Source organism: Vespa crabro, chromosome 1, assembly GCF_910589235.1.
Source record: "Vespa crabro chromosome 1, iyVesCrab1.2, whole genome shotgun sequence".
Taxonomy (NCBI): Eukaryota; Metazoa; Arthropoda; class Insecta; order Hymenoptera; family Vespidae; genus Vespa; species Vespa crabro.
The window spans coordinates 14927286-14947155 of record NC_060955.1 but is presented as its reverse complement, the minus strand read 5'-3'; the positions used below and the strand labels follow the sequence as shown (position 1 = coordinate 14947155).

General features: G+C 33.9%; 3 protein-coding genes across 3 annotated transcripts; all 3 read right to left on the bottom strand.

The window, feature by feature from the left end:
- Positions 1–591: 591 nt before the first annotated feature.
- Positions 592–11362, bottom strand: LOC124424526. The gene is made up of 11 exons (XM_046963759.1): positions 11306–11362; positions 10261–10330; positions 9120–9557; positions 8706–8828; positions 8077–8558; positions 5158–5300; positions 4328–4457; positions 2418–3120; positions 2095–2330; positions 1206–2011; positions 592–885 (listed from the first exon to the last, which is right to left on the bottom strand). Exons 1-11 carry the CDS (start codon positions 11360–11362, stop codon positions 747–749), a joined length of 3327 nt encoding a protein of 1108 aa, XP_046819715.1. The 3' UTR covers positions 592–746.
- A 1208-nt stretch (positions 11363–12570) lies between these two features.
- On the bottom strand, positions 12571–13550 carry LOC124423281. The gene is made up of 2 exons (XM_046960842.1): positions 13037–13550; positions 12571–12947 (listed from the first exon to the last, which is right to left on the bottom strand). Exons 1-2 carry the CDS (start codon positions 13548–13550, stop codon positions 12571–12573), a joined length of 891 nt encoding a protein of 296 aa, XP_046816798.1.
- A 4376-nt stretch (positions 13551–17926) lies between these two features.
- Positions 17927–19870, bottom strand: LOC124423300. The gene is made up of 2 exons (XM_046960881.1): positions 19486–19870; positions 17927–18255 (listed from the first exon to the last, which is right to left on the bottom strand). The coding sequence occupies exons 1-2, from the start codon at positions 19868–19870 to the stop codon at positions 17927–17929; spliced, it is 714 nt and encodes a 237-aa protein (XP_046816837.1).

Sequence of the window (19870 nt, the reverse complement as noted above, 5' to 3'; positions counted from 1 at the left end):
GGATGAAATATAATAAGACAAATATTTTTAAATGATTTATTGTACAAAATAAAATAGTAATGTATATAAGTTTTCGTTTAAGATCTTTATAAGATGGATAAATTAACATTATACAACACATTGAACGAACGAAGCTTCAAACGAAGTCTAATGAAGCTACAGAAACATTGAGTATGGCATTCAAATACGTAGGTACTTATCGATTTAATAATCACTTAAATCGAATAAATAAAACTTTAGAGAGATAATTAAAGAAATAAATACCTAATATTAATATAATTTACTATAAATTATATATATATACTATAAAATCACATATATATCCTGGTAATACTTAATGTATATACGATATCTTGTCAAGGCTAAGTATTTTAATTCATACATTTAAAGATGAAATTAATAACAATCAGCATTGACAAATTTTTAATACCTCGAGGCATTACCATATAATAAATTTATTTAGATTTATCGAATTTATTTATGTAATAGGTTTATCGATTTATAAAGATTCTCTGTCGATAACAACAGATATTAAGAAAATATATTATTTTTACATCAATATTTTCGCATTTAACATTATCATGGCAATAGTGCTAAAAGATTGAATAGTCAGACTGAAGAACACGCATTTCACTAGCACGTCACTTCACGGAAGCAAGGCACGCATGATTTCTTGCACGGATTATTTAATTACTGCTAGATGCATTCATGCATCATAAAAATCTTCTGTAAGAATTAAACGGGATTTATTCGGTATTTATGTGACAGGGGTACGTCCATACACAGTCGCCTCGATCTTGACCTGTTCTTGCTGCATTTAAATATTTATGAAACTTCTGACTGGAAGCGCTCTCCAATGTGCCACGTTTGAGTTCTTGCGGATCTCTGAAAGTAAGCATTGGCAGATGTTTAAAATTATCATATGAATTATGATCGTATTTGAACTACAACATAAAAAAGAAAACGTCATTTCATAATATATTTCCAATCTCTTTTGGCACAAGGTAAAGAAAAAGATAGAAACAAATAAAGTTAAAGAAAGAAAGAAATATAAATATTAAGAAGTGATGTCTCAGCGAATGTAATTCTTTGCCAATTTCTATGACCTGATTATCGCAATTTCGAGAGAGGGCGATTACCGCCTTTCTCCTTATGACAACCTCATAATAACAACTGAATCATTTGAATAAAGTTAGTATATATACCTGGATAATTCGTTCGAGACTAGATTACTGTGAGGTGAATAAATGATTGGATTTTTGTACATGCTACAGACGAGCCTTTCTCGGCAAGATTCGTCAAAAAATCTCAGCTGAACAAAAATCTCTTCGAGACGACTCATTATTGGTCCGTAATATTCATCGTCATAAATTTGTGCAGCTGTCGATGTTCGGACGATAGAATTATTCGGAGTTGCAACTGCTTTAGTTATCCTTGGTATCGTGACTTGTCTAACGTTCTGTTGATTTAGAATCCCATAAGGATTCCTTATGTTCTTGTTCTTTGTTGCTGCCTTTACTGAACCAGCCGATAGAACATTGACAGCCTTAACAGTAGTGGCTATACCATTAGGTTCAACGACACGTCGATTGTACTTATCATCAAGGTATCCCGAGTAGGCCAAATTGTGTGCGTGAGCTGAAATCGAAGCAGAATACTTGTCGTGATAGGAAGGTGGAACAACAGATTTGGCGTTTGGTGCATATTGGGAAAGACCATAAGGACCATTATAAGTCATTCCTGCAGGATATCCTGAAACTGGAGCAACGACTGGTACTGGTAATACATCAGCATCTGGTTGAACACCAGAAATATGTCTATTTACATCCTCGTATAAATCTTCGTATGGCTCGATACCCCACTCTTTCAATTCCTCCGCGTCTTTGCGATATTGGATGTGTGGATGAACGTAATTATAACCATTAAAGTCATTCGCGTGGTGATGATGATGATGATCGTAGTAAGTCGGTACCGGTACCGGAACAGGAACATGATGATGATGATGAGCAATCTGATAGGAAAATAAATAGTTTATTGGTTGCAGATTATTTTTACTTTATAAAAGCAATAAATACTGATATGGGATTGTCTTGCCTGATGATGATGATGATGATGATATTTCGTTCCATAAGATGTATAGAAACTCGAGCACAACTTAAAGATGTGTGCGAACGGTGGAATAAAAAAGAGCAGTAATTTTAAGAATAGTTTCTTTGCAGCACCTACTCCAAATAAGAAGGGTATCACAAATAAGAACTTCACTTTGATTAGCTTGATGAGCAGTATGAGAGCTAGAAAACTCAACAGCAATTTATTTTGTATGAATTTTTCTGAAACAAAATATGCCAATATTATGTTTGCTTTTGATGTAACAATTATCTACGTTATATGTATTGTATGTAACACTATCGTCTTACTTATTTTCTTAAACAATCTTCCATGAGTACTAACACCGCTTTGGATAAAATCTAATCTAACGAGTGCACCGCTATCATCGATTTGACGTGGGCTGATCTTCATCATAGTTCCTTCGAAGAAAAGTTTCGGTAGTTGAATCTCGTAATTTCTGGTAGCCAAGAATTTCATTGCTTTTTGTCGAAGTGCATCTGTTATTTCTTCCAACGGAAATTTATGCGGTTCATCCATTGTTCTATCACTTTTCATATCATTTTCATCTGTCTGCTTTTCATCGTCATCATCCTTGAACTTGCAATCTTCTTTCATTGACCCATCGACAAGATTTTCATCGATGTTCTTCTGATCATTTTCTATCCTACACGAGCCATAATCTAAATTATTTTTCGTAAGCGTCAAACCATTGAATACCGTAATATTGTTCCTATCATTGAAGGTACCATTTAAATAAGTATAAGCATTTTTTTGAATACACGAAAACGTCAGTTTTTTGTTACAGTCCTTTAACAAACCATACCAAAGTTCGTTATCCGTCGCATTTGTCGAAACCAATTCATCGAAATGAAATATCTTAACGAGGGAATAGAAGTTTTCGAAGTTGAACAATTCCGATCTCGACGAATCGATTAATACGAAAAAGGTGACGAACCAGATGACTTTTCTCAACATAATTGATTTTCTAATCTGCATTCTTAAAATTATTACCTATTATCAATGAAAAGATTCTATTGAAGCGCAGAATCTTATACAACATAGAAGAATCAACACTTTTGATCTCGATGAGGAATACACTCTATCACGAAACTCTTTGGTTTTCGTATTGTAATATTCCTCTTTATCTAGTTTCTTGAATATTCAGCAAGAAATACGTCAGTGTTCGAGTAAATTTTCGAATTTATGTTTAACTTTATTTGAAAATTACGAATAGAATTACACAACCGAGGATAGTCTAGCATCACACATTGTTGACGGAGATCTTCACGTTTCATCGCAGACGAGAATTGGCACGCTCGTTGACATACTTATCACTTTCGACACATATTTATTATTGTCTTTTTTATTGACTCGAGTAGACCTCTTTCTTACTCCCTCATCCTCTCTCTTTTTCTCACGTATTTTATTTTATCAAATATCTCGATTCAGAGACGCGTTCCGTTCGATCTCCCGATCAAAACTAACCACGAGCTTCTCCGTTCTTGGTTACAATTCACCTGGAGCGTCAAGTGTGTCAAAGGCCCTCCTACTCCGTCGGCTAGCAACTCCGTGGAAGGTCATTATCGTCTCTTCTCTCCCAGACAGACTCGTGTTTACTTGTATTTTCATGTACGTGTCTTTCAAAGAATCTTCTCGTTTGTCTTTCTTCCTTCTTGTAAACTTCATGAATTTCAATGATGCCATTTTTTCCCAGTATACGGTTCATCGTACTTACCATGATATGTTGATATCACCTCTTACAACGTGAATAGATTTCGAACAATCTTCCGAGCATTCCTTCCATATTTCCTGGACCTGCGTGTTGCGTTAGACCGTTGCACGATACAGTTTTGCACATTTATAAGGGTATAGACCGGTCAGTTACTATCTTTCAATGGAGTGAAGTATGCTCATCATTTTTTATTCTTTTCCTACATCACTCATCAACATAGAAAACCGTATTCGTTCGAGAATCTTAATGCCATTTTTTATGGCAGTATAATATAAAAGATTATTAGGTGAAAGACGAACAAAAGAATTCATTTTACAAGACTCATTTTACTTGATTTCTAATTATTCTTTCTTGTACTTTAAATACATCATGGACATCTTTTTGGAATTATAAAATTTCTTAAAAATTATCGTATAAATAATCAATACAAATGATATTATCCACTAGTGCATTGCATTTACACTTGTATTATAAACAGGTACTCACAATCTCCAAGTACATAACTTCCGGATATCGGAAACTTTCCATTAATAAAATCGCGGTGAAGGTGTTCTCATTAATGTAGATATGATAACTGTAGAATGCTAAATGTTTCAATCTGCTACGTCTCGATCCTCTTGAAATTGCAGATAATCAATTTAGATTAGTAATCAATTTAGATTAGTATATAACTCTTCAAATTTTCTAAGTCAATTTTATAACTATTCTTTATTTATAAACGTTAATTATAATCTTTATCTGTCAATACCACTTTCAATTTTGATTGCAAATGTTATATAATGATAACTTCATTTTCCTGTACCGATACTTATAATTCATAAAATCTCTTTTTATCATTTTTCAAGCATTCGAGATACGTCTCAGTGATTTTATTTTTATTCAATTTCAAGACATCAATGTTTATTCATTTCTTCGTATCAATCAGCATTAAATAATTTGTTAAACTCAGGCTTTCTAATATTGTTTACATTGTACTTTAACGATACTCCTAGAAAATAAACACGTGGTTACTAAGTGAGAGCACCTAATCAGTTTGTAAACGCTAATAAGGATCAATGCCGTCGGCCAATGCCAAGAAATTTTCACCAAGAAATTCGACCACAGTGATGACAGTACGTAACGTACGATTGGGTGGGCCAACCGGTCGAGTATACACTCTGCTCAGATGAATTCCATTAACCTACTATCGGTTAGGTTGCTAGGTATGTAGGTAGCCTCCGAGTATCGGCCTCTGCTTACTTCCTCACTCACCTCTGTTCGCCTGAACATTAGCCGAAAAACAATTGGCTCGACTTTCCATCTTCGTGAAAACTTACTTCGTAGGTTTCTTTACATGTGTTTGCTGTTTGACGAGAGTCAATGGAGAGCCATAGAGGAAACAAAACCTTCTTCTTCTTCTCGTTTCTTTTAGTCTCGATACCCATGGAAGAGTAAGAAGTACATTACGCTCAAACGTAGCCTGAATACCATATTCGCGAGAAGACTTAGTAAAGGTGCTGCTTTTGAACGAATAACAAAGGTTTTTTCTATTTCTCAGAATTGTATAAAGTGTATGGTAATACATTTCTTTTAAACATTGTTAACTATTTCCTCTTTTTTAGTCTTTAGTCTCGCTAACCAACCGAAGAAAATCTTAAATTTCTTTATGCAAATAGATTTATAATCTTGTTGTAATTTCACGGTTCATTTCATCAATACTTCAAGCGAGGATACGAATGGAAAATAAGTAGGAATGATCGTGACATGTCAAAGTGCACATACTTGAATTTGACAATAAATTGGAACACTTTCATAAACGATGTTGGAGAAAGAAAAAGTTGAAAGACTGTGACTCATATTTTTCTAATATAAATATTCCTACTAGGATGTTACATCGGACAACAGGTTGACCGCCCGTTAAGTGAACCAAGTAACTAGGACGCATTATAGGTATTAGATAAAAAAGTTATATTTTAGGCATTTGTTTTTACTAAAAATTTGAAACTGCATCAGTATTTTTTTCACGTTCATTATGAACAATTAAGAAAGAAATTAACTACTTTCAAGATGATAACTTATATCAACATTAAAACGGAATTAGACTTATTGTTATTGGATTTTAAATTAATTATACAAGTTTTTTTTATTTAATATAAAATTAACCCGTAGAATTGATAATTGGAAATCTGTAACTGAAAATATATTTAATTATATTATAATCAAACAATATGCGCATATATATCATATTTGTAATGAATTATACATCGTTGAATGTGAATGTATGAAATTTATATGAATTAAAAATAAAATGGTTAGGATAGAGACAGGAAGGTTTGGATAAATTAATTAATCGTATACCATTTTGTTAATAGAAACGAGTTTGTATGTACGCGTGTGCGTGCGTATGAGTAAATTATTTATTCTTTTATCAGAAAAGAAGCGACATCTTCGTGACAAGTTGTCTCTCCGGTTAATCTTACTATGAATAGTGCATTTTAATTTGTTTTTACAAAGATCCGCCGCTTGTAGGAATCGAATAAAAGGAAGATGTTAAATTCATATACAGGTATATTCTAAATCCAGACTAAAAAATAGGCACGTCAATTTTCTCACGTGATCTAAAGATTTTTTACAAAGACTTGTTATTATTTGGGTCAAAGTCATATTATATCTATGTTATATCTATTACATCAAATAGTCACATAAATTTTTATTCAGCAATTATGTACGATAATTTACTTCCTTTTACTTCCTCTTATGCATTCTACCACAAAGAGGAAAGTGAACCGATTCGCAAACGCGATATCTACCTATTTCTTGAACATCAATCAGAACCTACTTTTTGTTCTAGACACGAAAACTTTCTCTGATTTTCCTGACGATCCGCTTCGTCCGTAAATCGAACGTCATCATATTTCTCGATCCTTTCTTAATCACGATCAAATCATTAGGTTGTCTAACGGTGATCGAACAATATGTCGCGATGAAAAAAGAGAGCATAGACGAAAAATAATATGCGTGGCCATACACGCACACGGTAAGTAGACTCGCTAGACCTAGATCTTTTACATTGTTCGCTTGAAAAATCGGCGTGCCGTTACTCTTTTCAAATCTGATCGCGTTGGACATCGAAAACGTTATATGTTATGAATCTTAAACGAATATTTGTCATCCAACATTGTGAATGATCTATTTGGCAGAGTAAATAATAAAGTGATATATATTTCTCTTTATTCGAATCATCGAAACAAAAAATATTAAATTTAAAAGATTTTAATGAATGTTTGAAGAAAAAAAAGAAATTTTATCTAGGAACATTTTATGTGATATTATTATAAAATAATATTATTAAATTTTCTCTAATAATTTCTCTAATAATTTTCTCTAATAATTGTTGACATTTTCTGCCACCAATTAAATATAATTATACATTAGAATTTATATTAATTTTTTTTAATGACTTGATCGACTCGGTGATAACATATCCAACATTGAAATCTCTCAATCGGTATTCTTTATGAACTCATGACTCAATACCAAGGATCATGGGGAAGGATTTAAATAATTAAAATTGATATAACAGAAATTAAAAATAATTAATTATTCGGCATTTTATTAAAAATCAAATTCCTATAAAATAATTTCAAGAATATTTAAATATATATATTTTGGATACTTCGAAGATTATAACTTAGCCGACGATGAATTAAACAGAAAAGTGCCTAGCAAGTTCAAACTTCGTCCACTAGGAGACGCTCTTATTTAAAGCCTTTACCATTTTCACCTTGCCATAATATTTTGAATATTAAAATATCGAAAATTTCAATTTAGATTTAAATCTAAACATAAAGATACAAACTAATATATATTTTATTATTTATTTTTATTATATTATAAATATCATTCTTGTTCTACATTCACCGTGCGTTTATTAAAATTTAAGTTTCGTGGATGGATCATATTCCGTGTTTAAATTTATCCTTGTTCCTTCGGATTGACCGTTTTTTTTTTTTTTAACCTTTTCATTCGATGTAGTAATTATTTTCGCATTTTTCACAGCCTGCCACTCATTAATATATATTGATCGTGAGATCATAAGATTAATTAGCATGTTAAACTTTACTGTTACTATTCACCGAAGTAGAATTTAATAATAATTTATTATTAGCGTTTATAGATTCATTAATATTCAAATAATTAGGTAACATCGAATAATTGAAAGGATTCGAGTCAAGATGAGATGAAGTAAAGTTAACATTCAAGTCTTGATAATCTTCGTAATCCAAACTCTCAACATGGTCAATGGACTCTCCGATCATAAGAGAAGGATTAGACTGCTTCTTCAATTTTCTATTACGACTCGATTCAAAATGTGGTAATATGATTGCAGAGCTAAAACTGCGACCCCAGCCACCTCCGTAACCAGCATCTCCACCACTAGGTACACCGTAACTTGACAATAGTGGAACTACATAACCATCACCTCCTCCACCATAACCACCACCTCCATAGCCGCCTCCACCACCTCCATTGCCTCCTCCACCACCTCCATTGCCGCCACCACCACCTCCTCCTTTACTCCCTCCACCATAACCATTACAACCTCCTCCACCACAACCACCACCATTTCCTCCACCGCAACCTCCGCCACCACAATTACTACCACCCCCTCCATAGCCTCCATTTCCTCCACCACCTCCACTTGGTAGCTTTGTGAATAAAATCACTTCCTTGTAACCTATAAATCATAATCAAAATTATATATTTCATTTATGATATTTGAAAAATTACTAAGATTGAAAAAGTAATGTATGTCCACCTCCTCCACCATGATTTCCACCTCCACCTCCACCTCCTCCTCCTCCTCCTCCTCCTCCATCACTACCGCCACTTTTCCACGGACCACCACCTCCACCTTTCAAAAACTTCATCATCAACATCACTGTCGATATCATCAGTGACATAGCTCCCATTATCATTCCTTTCATTGCCATCATTCCTATCACACCTGTGACACATCGAAACAATGATTCACATTATCGCCAAATTCAAAAAGCAATATTTTACCTATAATCTTCATTTTGGCAAGCATAAGCATGGCCATCATCATCATCTTGCACTTTCCTCCACCTCCACCACCTCCTTTGAGGCCTCCTCCTCCACCTTTTCCTCCTCCTCCTCCTCCTCCTCCTCCTCCTCCACCGCCTTTTATTCCACGGCCTAAAATGAACCCGAACATATAATATTTTAATTCAAACAAATAATCTTTAAGAAATTAGGTTAATTATCTTGAAATAACCTTCAACCGGAGATCCACCTTCGTCGAACATTAGATCAATCTGATTTTTTTCTCGTTTTCCGTTCCATGTTGGAAAAGTGATGCGTAGCACGAACATGTCAAAGAAATCATCGATACTACGTCGAATATCATCGCTACTTGTATCATTGGCGTCGATCGATCGCCGATCATCTCGAGGTTTCCTCGTCTTCACTAATTTCACATTTTGTCCTACCAGTGTGATTTCATTTAAGTATCCTATACTCCCCAATAATTTAGCGAAACGTTTCTTGATGCAACTCAGTGAAAGATCGAGGACACATCGACCGAAGTCTTTCGTAGGAAATTCCGGAAAATTTTCAACAATTTTTACTTTCTCGGTAAAATTATTTCCTAGAACCGGAACTATTTTTACATCCACTCGGATACCTGCCTTTTGATAATTAAAAATTGATCTCTCTGTTGGATGAATGTTTTCGTAAGATTCAATGTCATAATTTTTGATGAGCTGAATTTTGTCATCGTTCAACGCATTAACGCGAATCACGTTCGCGAAAAGAACGCAAAAAATGAACATTCGTTCGGACTTTTTCCACCCTCTCGATATTAACATCGATCAATAAGCACGATTACGCGATGACAATGACGCTCTTTCTGAACACTTTGTCGTCCCTTCACTGATTTCAGTATCTTCTAGACGTCGATCTTTTATATACAACGATATTTATGTCACCCGTCGATTTTTTAAGCAGTTTGTCACGATTGTCATTACCTTCTCCGCGACGAAAAGCGTAATGATAAGTTTCCTGACCTTAAGATCGACGGATCTCGAAAATATAATTTGCCTCGTTTACCTAATATGCGTTGATACTTCGATAAAACATCTGGCCTGATTTTATGAACGCGATAATCTTTGAGAGAGGAATTACAGCAAGTTTTTTGTATATTTCAAACATTGTGTGTTAATAAAATTATAAATACTTAAACATTAATAACTATTCTTAAATATACACTTGACCTTTTTTTCGAATTCGTTTCAATAGATAAAAAGTTTTATATAGTAGAATGGTGTATTTTAATTTTCTTTGTATTATTTCGTTTATAGAATATGATCGTGATACGAAAAGAAGAAACACCTAAGAGATGATGACCACCTGTTCACGCTTGTATATCAAATTGCTCTTCGCCAGTATCGAGAAAGAATTGTGTTCATATTCGAGAAAATTATGCTGCTAAAATAAAAATAGAGATAAATATAAGTAAAGATAAATATAAATTAAAATAAAAATTATTTAAGAATTAAAAGTATATTTGCTCTCTTTATTTTCTTTTAAATTATATTTTTTTAATTAAATTATATCATTTTAACCATTTTAACTTTTATTCGCAATTGTCTTCCAAACTATTAATTATTCAAGAAAATATTTCAAGCAGAATTTACTTTGTTTTAAAGGGGAGATATTTTCATAGTCACAAATCATATCTAGATGAGTCTTCTAGATTTCAAGGTGACTTTTGCTTTTTATATGAAACTATATCTTTAACTTACTAGTTAACTTACTACTTAGAGTGTAGCCTGTTCCGTAATGAATTCATCTATCTATAATATATTGGTCATTTAAAGTTATTTATTATCATTCAAAACTTATCTTCATTGAATGTCCAGAAATTATTCCTCATCTTGTGTATTCAAAAGGACGATCTTGGACATTAACGTAATAATTTACTCTATCATAAATAATAGAGTTATACTTTCTTGAAAATTCCGCTTTCTTGAAAGTTGTAGAACTAATTTGTTGATAGAAATTTCTAAGTTTCTTAAATATCGTTGTATTCCTAATTATTCATATTATTAAGGATAGTGAATTTTTCCCGATAAACTTTATAATAAAGCCTTACAAGAAAAAGTCTACAGGTGTTAAATCTGAAGCCCTTGGTAGAAATATCTTGTTCTATTTTCTCTTCCTATCCAATAACTGAGAAATATGTTGTTTAGCGTTGTACGAACTCGACGATCATAATAAGCGGGAGCACTATCATGAAACTACAACTGTACTCTGATGGCAAATGGAACGTTTTCCAAAAGGACTTGTAGTTCCTTGATTAAAAAATCATTGCAGCGGATCCATGTAATGTACTATTAAAAAAATAAGGTCCCACTAAATGTCAATCTACTATGCCACACCAAATATTTAATGACCACTGACGTAGATGTTCAATTGAGCGGTCCAAGTACGAATTATGGTCAAACCAATAATAGACATTGTGTTAATTCACTTGTCACAGTGAACTATTCAGAAACTGTTTCTAAAAATGTCTTCATTAGAAAAAAGTAGATAGGAAAAGAACTTACAATAATACTGATTTCTTCAAAGCAACTGTAACAGAAGTAACAGTAAATCACATCATTAATATGATTTCAATTTATGTTTACTACCGAATCAACGAAATATTCCGCTAAATCAAAACTTGAGAATATTCAACGAAGGTTATTTTTAAATGGCAATAAATGACCTTGAATGGCCCATATATTATAGATCAATGAAATCGTTACAAAATGGGTTATACATCTATCTAAGTGAAAACATTTAATTCCATTTAAGAAAAATAAGAACGATCACCTTTAAATCTCGGAGGCACATCTAGACAAAATTTATGACTATCACAAGATATTCCCGTCAAGATAAAGTAAATTCTGCTTAAAATACTGTTGGATAACAAATAATTCGAGAAAGTATAAAACTTCAAATGGGACATCCGCTATATAGTATATCGTACCATACTATAAAGTATTATGTATTTTGTATTTGATACTTTCATTCAATCATAAAAGACTGCTGAAAATGATTAAAACTTATCATTATCGCAGAATATTTAACTATTATTTCGAGGAACAGATAATGCAACATAAATAAAAGCATGAATCAATAACTCGTTAAAAGATATAATGCATAGATGAATAGGACATCCAGTAAAAGAAAGAGAGAAAGAGAAAAAGAGGAAATAAGAGGTAAGACAATCAGAAACGTTTATCTTATTACAAATAGACTTTATTAGAACATTACGCTGAAATAAATATATAACAAGTAGACGTATGTGATTAATGGTAGTTGATATGCTTGCCGCTCCGAAAGCGGAGCATTGTTCACAATAAATATCTAAATAATTTCAGGAAAAACTACGATAATGGTGATGCGACTTATCGTTAAGAAATGAGACAGATCTACAACGAGAGGACGGATTTGAGAAAAAGGCAAAATTCTTAGCATGTATACGTAGATAATTAGAAAGCGAGCAGGAAAAAGAAATAAAAAAGAAATGCATCGACTAAGTATGACAAGAGAAAAAGAAGAAAGGTAAAATTTAATGTGAATAAAGAAGAAAGAAGAAAGACAAAAGAGAAGAAGGAAAACTTCTGAATGATTTCGTGCAATGGCGAATCCAGGTACTTGGTGATTAAAAAGGAACGAAATTAATTTTGTCTTATAGCTCGACGATCGCGTGCATTTCCGTATTTTCGTACAGCCTCTTGAATAGTTTCGTGGACCGAATCGAGAGATCTTCCGTATCCCGAATGTCCGTAACCGTGTCCGTGATGTTCCTCTGAGCTATGAGTATGCGAGCTTGAGTAAATCGGCTTGCTAACAATCTCATAAGTGGTCTTCTTCTCGCCACCGCTAGCTAGAGATTTCAAGCCGACGATAGCAGATAACATGAGTGCCATCAAACCAGTCATCAGAGCTTTACCAGCGAGAAGTGCTAAGGCGCCGAAACCGACAGCTCCGAGAGTACCTTTCATCATCATCAAACCTGCCATCAAACCACTGTTTCCCTTGTCCTTCTTACGTCCTGAAAACAAAAAGAATATCATTTTGCTCTTAAGCAACTTCGATTCCAGATCAAGTTGAATATTTTCGAAGAAATTAAAAGATATTCACCTGTCTCAACATTTTGATTTCCATTCAAGCCCAATTGAGTTAATGCGTCCTCGTTGAAGTTCCTAGCAGCTTCGAACGTTTTTGGATCAAAAAGCTTGATCGAGATGGAGTGACTATTCAAATAACTGCCGACTTTATGAACGAGATAGGCGTCTAGTCTCTTCTCTACATCATTTGGGAAATCTCTAGCCAAATTAGCAACGACTTCCGAAGCAGATACGTCAATGGAAGCGTTTTCCTTTACAACGGACACACCAGGAAGTATACCGAGGTCCTCCTGTTCTGACAATCTATCCAGAAAGGATACTACGTCTAGTTTGAGACAGGTGGTACTATAAGACTTTCCACAGTCCTTGCTCAAGGTGGACGATAAGGTCTCGGGAGATTCCTCAACCATTTGTCTGGAGGTACGTCTTTCAATTTCCGCGTTAACGCATCCCGATAGTAAAAGAGTCACCAAGATCCAATAGTAACACGCTGAACTTTCGGAAGCTACCTTTGTAAATCCCTTCATTCTGAATTTCTTAATATATTAATATCACTCTTTTTCGGAAAGTCGAAGAATTGGTTCCTTTTATTTTTCTAATTTTATTTCGTTCGATGAATCTTAATCTTTGAAGTCAGACGATGAAGGACCTCTCGAAGCTAACGAACGAGGCGCGTATTCTGCACTGGTTATAGCTTTAGATAGTTGCAGTATATATAGAGCGACTTACCACTGAATCCTTTTTCCTTTTTGCCTTTCGGCCGTTCCATACATTCTCCTAAGTCAAGAGTAGCATCGTTGAACGGACTCTCTTCTTCGTCGAAGAGGCAGGGGCATTCTTTTTCTCTTTTCTTCTATCTCCTCCTGGCTACTGTCGGCTATCGCCGGTGAGAGGAAGCGTCAAATAGAGCGAAGAATTCGAATCTCAGTCAAATTTGCAGAAAAAATGGATCACGAAGTATGGCTAACCAGTGAGTGTTTCAATGAGAGCGAAGATCGATCACTCCGCTTCATTTCATTTTAGGTCTGAATTATTGAACGATGACAAGATATCGAATTCCCTGCATTAGACCGGCCGATTCTTCGATCATTTGCCTTCATGTGATCACATCATAGAACCGATACTACAAGTTTCGTTAACTTCGTTTCTATTTTCCAAATTTGTCTAATTTAATAAACTAAACTATCAGATAATGGATGAAATACGAAAGCATGTTCCTATCGTAAATTATAACGATTTGATAAGAAAAAAAATCATTTCAGTTATCGGCTTTCAATTGAAGAACACACTCTATGATCAAACAGATCCTGTTTTATTTCCTTCGCCTCGACGGTTTTCTACTGCATGATATTTATAAAATGTTAAGAACTTTCTCGTTCATGCATTACTATTATCACGGATAGGACGTTTTCTCAAACAAGACGCATCAGTCTCGACGTTTGAATCTTCACACACAATATAGTTTTTTCATAACCATGTTATTTCTTTATCAACTTTCCACTGGATTTTAAGATTAATTGCACGTTTTTAGTTTGCCACCGATATTATGTTTGGTGACGGTACTACAGAAACTACTTTCCATCTCGACGAAACGAGATCAAAAGGACAAATGGTTGCAAATTAATAGAAAAAAGAGAGTTAGAAGAGACGATCGATTTGAAAAATATTCGATTTCTCGGAAGTTGACGATCATTTTTAGGAAAGCGATGTAAGATCGAGTGTAAAGAGGCCTACTTTAAATGGGCTGTGCCCGATCTCTAGATTTTCGTGCTCTACACTCGAGTAAGTACATACGTTTCAAACGGATCTGCCGCGGCGAGAAAGTACGCAGTCAATTTTCACGAGGATCTTGGGTGGCTCCTTTATCGTTTTATCGACTATGTACATACTTTGAGGATGCTCAACCGTACGCATGATGGATCCCATACCGGATAACAAATGTGCCTAGATTCTAGGAAATCACTCAATCTTATAATCGATGCATATTACTATACGTTTCGTTTGGAAGTCCTTTCCTTTTGTCTCAGTAGCCCACCTTCACGCTAATGACTGTCGGATCTCGAGCGGATGGAGAGCGTTCTTCTTTCAAGTCGTTGCTTCGGTGACTCTGAACTATTCGCCTTTATCATTTAGGTTATTACTAGATTCAATATAAAATCTAATTTATTCGATCGATAATTAAAAACTATTTTTAATTAATATGTTTTTGATGATTAAAAATAGTTTTCAGTTATTATTAAAAAAACATTTTTAATTCAATATTATTCATATTTTTTATAAAATTTTAAATTAACACTATTTCCTTAGCTATCAAAGAATGGTCATAATATTTGCTATAAATGTATAGCATAAATTTTGCTATAAATGTATAGCATAAATTTTGCTATATATACATAAAATCATCTCAATCGAAAATAAAGAGTTTTCGATCATCGATTTATGCTTATTGCTATATACATTTTCACACGGAAATAACTATAAAATCGAGAGAGTAGCAAACTTACATGTAACTTGTCTTTTTCCTAGTAATCACAACAACTTCACAATATTACCTGCATTGTAAATAATTGGCCTTATTTACAATCCGCGATAAAATATTTTTCACAAAATTCTTTTGTGAAAAATCCAACAAGATGACAGCAAATATTATATATAATAAATATATTCATGATGCTTTGAATAATGATAATTATTGACAGTATAGTAAGCGTTCTCGAGTAAACGTTTAACTGATTGATTTTGTATTGATCGATTGTAGTGTAGTTATCCTATTTTTCATTTAAATTGACACGGCTAACATTAATGAAAGTTTGTCGCTTTTGCCCATGATGGCTTTTCGTTTTTTGAGCTTCATCGATCAAGAAAATGTCATCGTGCCCTTTACTATATCAAAGGTAACTATTCGAAAAGAAAATTTATAAAATTTACATAATTATTTGTTTATATTTCTCATTCGTTCTTCAGCATGACAGTTATTGTATTTAAAACTAACGAGTAATAGTTTTTATCGGCTGAAACCGCTACTCGGGTAAATCTTCAATCTAAATATGCACTTAATCTATTATTATATTCTAATCGAACATAGGTACACATCTATACATAGTTATAAATAAGTCCTCGTGATTTAATATGCAATAAACGCTTGCATTCTAATTATTGCAATTTTAATATATTTCTCCATAATTTAAAATAGGAAATATAAGACATTAACATGTTTCATACTAGTTTTCTTTCTCATTTTCAGAAGGCAAAAAGTCATTCATTAAACGCGGAAACACTACATTCTATGAAACTAATTTTCGCCCGGCTTTGATACAGTGATTTGGTTTATAGGCGTATCCGGTATCGCCGGATTCGTCGTAATAATAAATCGTGTTAAGGTATGTAAATTAATCCGTCTGTAGATACGATATGTCTGTGAAGAACGCATCATCGCAGCGTGAACGAGCAACGTAAGAAAAAAGACATAACAACTTCTGATGGCATCGCAAGAAATGAGTGCGCATTTAAACATCTTTAATTCGAGAACAACAATCCGTTACATACTCACTTTATATCTTCGTATTTTTACATTTCTTCGTTTACGAAGCAAAGTGAATAGTCAAAAACCGCGAATTAATTCTATAGCTATCCAATCCAACTGGCAGTTCAGATGCTGTTTAGACGGTGAAATTACAACCGTGTCTCTCTGAATCACTAAAAGTCTTATTTAATTATGTTATAATGATTAAAAAATACACAAATGTGTGAAAGATAAACCTCAAAAACTTACAAATTCCGTACATTCGAAATTGACGTATAATAAATTCAATTTATATTGATTAAAATCCCAGTAAAATTGAATTTCTAAATCGAGACTCATTTCTGTCGTATATAAACAAAATATACATATATAAGACTGAAAATAAATTGTCAGTTTTTTATCTAAAAAAAGAATGTAAAAATTTAAGAAATAAAGTATCAAACTTCATTAACAAGTTATCATAGTAACGAAGTACGAATTATTTTCTTTAATTAAGAATGAATAGTCAGTTTTCCTAAATGCAAGAAACGAAGTGTCAAGTCAATCTTTTTCTCCAACGACCCGTACTCGCGTTAATCATCGTGTCTCTCGCATCTGGCGAGCGATGTCTTTTCGATGAGCACGTATATACCCGGCCGAGTCCGTCCGCCCCTCCAGTTTGCTTGAGCAAGCCGACTTATTGTTAATCACAACTGGTACCGTTAAGCGCGTTCATCGTCCCCCACTTAAGGTGGAGAATGATCGTTGTGGAACGCGGAAGAGTGGGGAGAAGTCCACGCGTGGTAGCAGGCAATGACATACTAACCTTGATACTTGCGATCTACAGGGTGGGGAAAGGTGTCTCACCAATCAAAGCCACGACCAGTTTTCCCACTTGACTCGACACAATGACCTCAATATTCCTTCTCCACGTTTCCTACTATCCCCACTACTGAATGTACTACTCTCATGTCTTTCTCTTCTCTCTGTAACCCTACCACGCCGTCCATGACCTTCCATCTAGGTTATTAGCCTTCTCGTCTGACTGACTGGATAACCTTCTTATAAGCTTTTACGTCTCCTTCTACTTCTCTCTTTTTTCTATACTACATTTTTCTCTATTTCTTTTTTCTTTCTCATTTTTTTACGAGTACTTATATTCCTCCTTGACAACCTTTTTCGGAGGAGAATTTTCGGCTTCTCCTTTAACGAATATTTCGATATCTTAGCAAGTAATATGTATAAATGGAAAGTAAAAAAAATAATGAAAGAAAACAAAGTTGTAGGAAAATGAAGCTGTTTTTTTTTTTTTATAGAAAATAACAGGAGAAGCGAGTATTTTTAGCGACATAATAAATAAATGAAGTGATGAGACGAAGCTATAGCAAAAATGCAAATCTGTTAAGGAATGTCTTGATAGGGGTACTGTTCGCCATTGTATTCCGATGTCCATCCTCTATAAGGCTGATTCACTTCTTCCTGCGATCTATGCCAATTTTCATGAATGTCGTAGGGCTTTACTACTCCATAGCTAACTCTGGGAGGTGATGGTGGTGTGAGAAGGGCCTTTAGAGCTATGGCTCCGGAAAGAAGAAGGGACATTAGACCGGCACCGAGACCCTTGATGCCAATTAATCCAATCAAAGTAATAACAATCGGCAAAACAATTAATGTCTTCAACTTTATAGCTAGAATTATAGGCAGGAGCATTCTCTTCAATTTGGTACGTGCTGGAAAAGAAAAAATTTAATTTGTTTTTTTAAATTTTGTACAGAGATACCGAAAATTCATCTAAATTTGTCACGGTTCGTTAAATTAGCATCGCCATTTAATTATTATTTTTACAAGTATATATAAAATAAACGTATATCCGTCAACGTGGAGGGGAAGACTGTCTAATTGATTTTCATCATCGAATCTACTTTCTCTCGTTCAAAGCTCTCTCTCTCTCCGTCATCGCCTTCCTGCGGCGGTTGTCCCAGAAACCTGGAATCTCGTTGCATTCACGTCCCTACTAAGTAAAGTCCTACTTTATTCGGGTGTCCTTCTCCTCTCTATGTTCTCGCGGATACCGACTTAATAAAAAGAGGACACACATTACACACGATTTAACGATCGTACGCGTTCCTTACTTTCTTTTCTCTCTTTCTCTTTCCTTTGACAATTTCTGTCGATATACAAAATTCTTTTCTTTTTCAAAAAATCCCACTCACGATTTCAAAAGTTCGAAGAATGTAAAGAAAAAGTTTCTCATCCTGACGCTTTCGATTTTCGAAACAAATGAAAAGAAGATCAACGGTTTGCCTTTCTTGAACCAATAAGAAAAGAAGTCACCGGAAGTTCTACTTTTGCAGCCAATCCGTACGAGTCTTCGCGTCTCACTTTTCGTTCATTGGACGTTTTTCGTTCATAATCTTAGAAAGGTGCAATACTATAAGATTCAGCTCGGTCGAAGATTGTCTCAAATTCAAATGGAATACCGAGCTTCGAACATGAAATTTTATATTAGGAGATAGTAATTTCCTCTTTCATTTAAAACGATACTTTTAGTAAATGTTACTTCATTTTACTCATTTTTTAGAAAAATTGTCATTTTAATTTAATTAAAGTTCAAGTAGAAATTTTGATAAGACTAATAAAAAACTAATAGATTGCAGTTTTCGTACATAATTAAATGATATTCAGTTAAAAGAAGATTAGTTTAAGTTTTATCTTATTAACGAGACAAATTTAACATATTTCACGAAAGCTCTTTTCTTATTTAAGTTTATACATTAAATTTCCAATTTTTACGAATTAAACATTATTCATCATTAAACTTTTCATTTGCCATTCGTCTTTGTATCCATTAATAAACCTTATATTCATATATTCATAATATATCCCTATATTCATAATAAAATTCCATAATCTTAAATTAATGATAAAATAGTTATATTCTTAATTATTTTGATATTCACCTTCAGAAGCTCCATAAGCTAGACTTTCAAGCTTGATATCAACATTCTTTTGTCCCAAAGCTCGTCCAAAAAGATCTACGGAAGATCCATCGTTCGGAAAATTGATGTGAATCTTTCTGGTTTTCAAGAACTTCTCGATTCTATCCACCAATGAATCAGCGTTTTTCTTAGCCTCTATCGAATCCTCTTTGACTGCTACCTTTTGTAGCGTTATTATATTATCATAAATGTTGATGTTATCCTTCTCGTTCAATGCGTCCATAGCTTTCACTAGTCTCATTTCTATGTGTTCTACGCTATCGTCATCCTGCAAGACCCTTTGAGGATTACCGACAACGATCGCCAACAGCTGCAGAAATACGATAATTTTTGCCTTCATTGTCAT

Coding starts and splice junctions, on each gene's coding strand:
- LOC124424526 (XM_046963759.1), bottom strand. CDS start 11,362: ATGTCTATTATTGGTTTGACCATAATTCGTACTTGGACCGCTCAATTG. Junction 4,458..5,157: donor CATGTAAAGAAACCTACGAA/GTAAGTTTTCAC, acceptor TGCAATTTCAAG/AGGATCGAGACGTAGCAGAT. Junction 3,121..4,327: donor AAGTTATGTACTTGGAGATT/GTGAGTACCTGT, acceptor CATTGATAATAG/GTAATAATTTTAAGAATGCA.
- LOC124423281 (XM_046960842.1), bottom strand. CDS start 13,550: ATGAAGGGATTTACAAAGGTAGCTTCCGAAAGTTCAGCGTGTTACTAT. Junction 12,948..13,036: donor AAATCAAAATGTTGAGACAG/GTGAATATCTTT, acceptor TTTTGTTTTCAG/GACGTAAGAAGGACAAGGGA.
- LOC124423300 (XM_046960881.1), bottom strand. CDS start 19,870: ATGACAATGAAGGCAAAAATTATCGTATTTCTGCAGCTGTTGGCGATC. Junction 18,256..19,485: donor AGCTTATGGAGCTTCTGAAG/GTGAATATCAAA, acceptor TTTCTTTTCCAG/CACGTACCAAATTGAAGAGA.